Source organism: Macrotis lagotis, chromosome 1 (assembly GCF_037893015.1).
Source record: "Macrotis lagotis isolate mMagLag1 chromosome 1, bilby.v1.9.chrom.fasta, whole genome shotgun sequence".
Taxonomy (NCBI): Eukaryota; Metazoa; Chordata; class Mammalia; order Peramelemorphia; family Peramelidae; genus Macrotis; species Macrotis lagotis.
The window spans coordinates 37,115,906-37,121,905 of record NC_133658.1 but is presented as its reverse complement, the minus strand read 5'-3'; the positions used below and the strand labels follow the sequence as shown (position 1 = coordinate 37,121,905).

At 41.3% G+C, this 6,000-nt stretch overlaps 1 gene segment (V, D, J or C); it reads left to right on the top strand.

Moving 5' to 3' along the window:
• Nucleotides 1-4,764: 4,764 nt before the first annotated feature.
• LOC141504309 (immunoglobulin kappa variable 3-15-like) lies at nt 4,765-5,399 on the top strand. The segment is given in 2 exon segments: nt 4,765-4,858; nt 5,140-5,399. Coding segments are annotated over 2 exon segments (354 nt in total).
• The last annotated feature ends 601 nt before the right edge of the window (nt 5,400-6,000 follow it).

Below are 6,000 nucleotides of genomic sequence, written 5' to 3'. Positions count from 1 at the left end.
CCATTAGATGCCAATGTTTGTTTCAAGGGTGCATCCATGAAGTTTTATTGCAACCTTATACTAGACATAGAAGTTGTCAGAATTCTGATCAATACATTTACTAATCATGATTTCAAGGGATGAATGATGAAGTATCTTTCATCTTTTGACAGATGGTTCAGGAGGCAGTATAAGAGATACTGTTTTGGACATGGATATTTTGAGGATATGTTTAATTTATCACAAAAGTTTTTCTTTCCTTTATTTTTTCTTTTTTTTAATTGAAATTTTATTTAATTTTTCCAATTACAAGCAAAGGTAGTTTTCAATATTCATCCATTTGCAAATTATATTAGTGGCAACAATCTTTTAAAAGTTTTACTTTGGGGCAGCTAGGTGGCACAGTGGATAGAGCACTGGCCCTGGAGTCAGGAGGACCTAAGTTCAAATTTGATCTCAGACACTTAATAATTACCTAGCTGTGTGGCCATGGGCAAACCACTTAACCCCATTTGTCTTGCAAAAACTAAAAAGAAAAAAGTTTTACTTGTACAATCATGTTTATCATAATTCCATATTAGTCATGTTGTGGAAGAGGAATTAGAACTAAGGGTAATAAAAACATGAGTATGAAAGGAAGAACATAAAAGATGTTTTCAAAAAATAAATATAGTATTCTTTGCTCAGCATTCAGAATCCATAGTTTTTTCCTACTGCTATGTATGACATTTTTCTTAACAGTTCATTCAGGATTATCCTTGATCACTGAACTACTGAGAGGAGCTGCATCCATCAGAGCTGTACTCATAGGAATTGAGCTTAATGTTGAACCTCCTCCTTTGTACAGAGACCAGGTTAGAGTGTGGATGTGCATATATATGTGTGTGAGGAAGGAGGAGGGAAAGGGAGGAGTAAACCTTATGTCCTATTGATTTATTTGTTAATATATCTTTGAAGTAAATATGTCTCTAGAAAAATTTAACCGGACTGTTAATAGCTAAATGTAAATGGAATGTAGAAGACCCTCCTATGCTTATAGGTAATCCCATCCCTGGGGCCTAGAGTCAATGACAGGAAATGTAGATGCACCCTACTCCCCTTCAGGTAACACCACTATTTGGAGGAATAGACAGGAAGTAAAATTTGTTTCATGAGTTAAGATTATTAATATTCTTGTTGATTAAAAGGAATGGTCTCGAGATCATTCTGACTTTTTTTAAGAAAGATTTTATTTATTTTGAGTTTTACAATTTTTTCCTCATTCTTGCTCCCCCCCCCCCCCAACAGAGAGCATTCTGGTAGACTTTACATTGTTTCCATTGATCTCAGTTGAATGTGATGAGATCATTGTGACTTTCTTCTCCTTCCCCACATCTGTTTATTTTCATGGTTCTCTAGGGACAGACTCAATTGGTCAGACCCAGATAAATGTCAAATCATGGGAGGCTCCCTGTTCAGCAGCAACTAAGGTTAAGGATGAAATGGGGTCCAGGCTCAGCTTCTGTGTCTGTTTCTCTAGATCTAAGGTGAGAAATACTTCAGATGCCACCCTGCTATTTGGCCATCTCTGGAATGTGTCAATGGCAGATTATAAGAGAGGAAGAATATTTGACCTCTTCATCTGAGTTTGCTCATTCTGAATTGAAAATCCAAGACAATGAGATCAAATGAATAATGTTCTTCCATTTTTTATTCCAAGTTCCATGGGAGCTATTGTGTTCACTCGGTTTCCAGACTAGGTAATGCAGTGGCTAGAGCACTGTCCTTGGAATCAGGAGGTCAGAAATTCAAATACTTAATATTTACCAGCTGTGTGGACCTTGGGCATGTCTTTTAGCCCTGATTGCCTCTTATTCAGGGCCATCTCCAGTTGTCCCAATTCATGTCTGGTCATTGGTCCCAGATGGCTTTGTAGGAGAATGTGTGGCTAGTGTCTTAGCACGGCACCCCCCACTCAATCCAATTCACATGCTTGTCATGGCATCATTGCTCTAATGTTACGGTTCTTTTCGAGAACAAAGGACAAATGTCAACATTCCACATCTCCAGGAGAAAGAGTCACCATTACCTGTAATGTCATTTCAGGTTTTGGTAATGAATCAGATTGATGTCAACTCGAGCAAGGAGAGGTTCCCAAGACCCTAATTTATTATTCAACCAATATGCCTGATGGAGTCCCTGCTCAGAGAAGTGGCAGTGGATCTGGGCAGATTTTGTCTTCACCATCAGAAGAGTAATGTTGAGGATACTTCAGTCTATGATTGTCAGCAGAACCTTCAACAGCTTCTCACCGAGCCACAAGCCTCAACTAAGCCTCCATGCTGCTTAGCCATCCCAGTGGGGGCTTGATTCTTGGCACTTGGTAACAAGGGCAGGATTTCTGGCCATGCTTAAAAGAAGCTGTGCTAGGAGAAAGCAGTGTCCTGGAACTGTCTTGTGTCACCTCAACAATTCACACTGGCTTTCTTTGTTCCTACATTAACTAAGGTTCATATCCTTCCCAGGAGCCTTTCCTTTCACCAAAATCTGAGCACCAGTCCTTCTGAATACACTTTTGGGACCCTTGAAGACTCTCCATGCTTGTCTGCAGAATTTCCCTCAAAATTCTTCATGCTGAAAGCTCGCTCTCTCTCTCTCTCTCTCTCTCTCTCTCTCTCTCTCTCTCTCTCTCTCTCTCTCTCTCTCTCTCACCCTGCAAATTGCCCACTGAAATTAGCCACTGACCCCCTGGGCCTCTTTCTCTCATTGGATGGCTCTTTCCAGAAGCACCATTAAAGAAAGGTACCCAGTTCTGCCAGATCTTCATCCCTCTGCCATCTGTATTTTTTACTTTCTTCTCCTCCCTCTTCTCTTCTCCTTTTTTAGCCTTCGTCCATATCTTTTCTTTCCCCATTAGAAAGTAAACTTCTGGAAGGAAGCACATCCTATTTGTATTTTAGGCCAACAACTTAAAATAGTAACTAGCACATCACTCAAGAAATACTTGCTGTTGACTTGTCATTAAATATGGCTGAGGATGATGGCCAGAGACTCAGAGAAAATTAGCATCTAGGTCCATGAGAAGTGTCGCCAAGGCTCTTGTGGTTGTGGACACAGCCCAACCAGAAATGTTATGGGCTTAGAGTACAAAGCAATTAAGACATGTTTAGCTTGAAATGCTTCATAAATGAACAGCACATAATCTCATAATTATTTGCTTTTTTTGGAGGGATTTTTTTACTTTCTTCTCCACCTCCCTCCTCTGCTCTCCTTTTTAGCTTCATTTATATTTTAACTTAACTCGATAGAAAATAAGCTTCTAGAAGGCAGGAGCATTATTAATACACTGATGTGAATGTTCTATAGGCAAACACCAGTCTTCCATTTGCCATGTGAGCGCTAAAGTGATTTTCCTATAGTGCAGTCTGATCTTGTAACTATCACCCAGTAGAGTCCACTGGCTGGGCAGGGTCTCCTAACACCAAAGTGAGAGAGAGTTAAAATTAAACTTAGTGTTGTTCTGAAACTATCTTAAACTGAGTCTCATGAGCTACTTCTTAAATTTTCATTCTAAACATTTATAGCTCAGATGTCAGTAAATATTGTATATCAATTCTTGATTTATTATTTTATTGACTTATCTAGATCTAAGAAAGTGAGGGGAAAATGTTAATAATAAAGATTTAGTGTGAAAGTATCTCCTGTTATTTTTTTTAAAAGCTATTTGTGGGGCAGCTAGGTGGTACAATGGATAGAGCACCAGCCCTGGAGTCAGGAGGACCTGAGTTCAAATCCGGCCTCAGACACTTAGTGATTACCTAGCTGTGTGGTCTTGGGCAAGCCACTTAACCCCATTTGCCTTGCAACCCCCCAAAAAGCTATTTGTTAAGGGCAGCTAGGTGGTGCAGTGGATAGAGCATTAGCTCTGGAGACAGGAGTACCTGAGTTTAAATTTAGCCTCAAACCCTTGATAAATCAAGTTCAATATTGTGAACCATGTGACCTTAGGTGATTTTAATATTATATTATTTTTTTGGAGGCAGTTGGAATTAAGTGACTTTCCCAGAGTTGCACAGCTAGTTAAAATGGTTGGGGGCAGCTAAGTGGCACAGTAGATAAGAGTACCAGCCTTGGAGTCAGGAGGACCTGAGTTCAAATATGATCTCAGACACTTAATAATTACCTAGCTGTGTGACCTTGGGCAAGTCACTTAACCTCATTGCCTTGCAAAAACAAAAACAAAAATGACTGAGGGCAGATTTGAACCTAGGGCCTTTTGACTTCAGGGTCAGTACTCTGCCCATTATGTCACATGGCAGCTCCTCTAACTGCTATTTAATGGATCCTTTAACTCTAAGAGAATTCATATCCCAAAGTTCCTAGATCATCTGTGTGGAATCAAGAAGGAAGACAATCAGTTTTTCTTAGTGTATCAGAGTCCATACAAACTTATGGGGAATAGAAGGGGAATCATAGTGATGGGCAGATGCTTCAGACTAGAATGGAAGTTCACATTGTTGAAATCACTGGACACATAAAAGGAAATGACTTTTTGTTTGGTCCCATTCAGGGACATCTTGGAGGTTCCTCAGGAGAACAGGGTACAATCAAACTGAATTTGAATATATCAACTCCAAGGTCCACAAGGGACAGCTGCTCTAATATAGCTCAAGGTTCTGAGCTCCCCAAGGGGCAGCCAGATCACTGGGTCCTTTCCTCTGAGCAGGAGCCTCCCTCCTGGACTGTTTTGCATGGCTCCCTCCCAGCACATGAAGCTCACAGAGGAGAGCAGCTATAAAGAGGCAGATGGGGAGGAAGCAGCTGGGCAGCTCAGAGCTCAGACACATGGAGATGGGGGCCCAGGCTCAGCTGCTCTTCTTCCTCTTGCTCTGGATCCCAGGTGAGCCAGGAAGAGGACAGACAAGTCTGACTATTGTCCCTTTGGGCAGAACTGGGAATGTGTGAGATTCTGAGGGTCAGAGAGAAAATGGGGCTCTTCACTGGTGATCATGGGGGCAGGTCCAGTCCCAGAAGGATGAATTCACAGAACTGTCAAAAAATATTCTGCTGCTATAAATAGGGACTTGCATTTTTCTCACTATTTTCTTGTGTATGTGATTCAAGATGCCCAAGGGGACACTGAACTAACCCAGTCTCCAGCCGCCCTATCTGGGTCTCTAGGAGAAAATGTCACCATGTCCTGCAGGGCCAGTGAGAGCATTGGCACCAACTTAAACTGGTACCAACAGAAACCAGACCAGGTCCCCAGACTCATCATTCAAAATGTATCCACCGTGCCCTCTGAGGTCCCTGCTCGATTCAATGGCAGTGGCTCTGGGAAAGATTTCTCCCTCACAATCAGCAACATGCAGGCTGAGGATGCTGCAGTCTACTACTGTGGGCAATACAAAACCTGGCCCCACACAGTGATATATCTCTGAACAAAAGCCTGCCCAGGCTGCTGCTAAGGGAGGTATCACTGTCCCTGGGGGCTTATTCTTCTACATCTGGGATGGGTTGCCTCAGGGGAGGTTTCTAGGTTTCAGATGAATATCATATGACTATGACCGTTCTGACCTGAATTTTTTCCCCAGTCAAGAAACATGGGTTGACACAATTCAAATAATTCGATGATACCTCAAAGGGGGTTTCTTTAAGACTCCCCTTTCCAAATCCTAAATAAGTTTTACTTACAGCCTTTGCTTGAAGACTCCTAGAGCAAGTTCCATAGGGAACCAGGTAGTGCAGTGGATAGAGCAGGGTATGTGGCCAAGAAGACCTGAGTTCAAATCTAACCTCAGAAACTTCCTACTGCATGTCTTAGTTTTCTCATCTATAAAATGGGGATCATAATAACCCAATTCCTAGAGTTGGTGTGAGGACCAAGTGAGATAATAATTATAAAGAGCTCATCACTGTTTCTGGCCCTTGGGAAACTCTAGAGAAATGTGTTCTATCATTATTATTATTATTATTATTATTATCATTATTATTCCAGTCACCAGTCATGGATCTTCAGTTACACTTTTCCATGATTCTCAT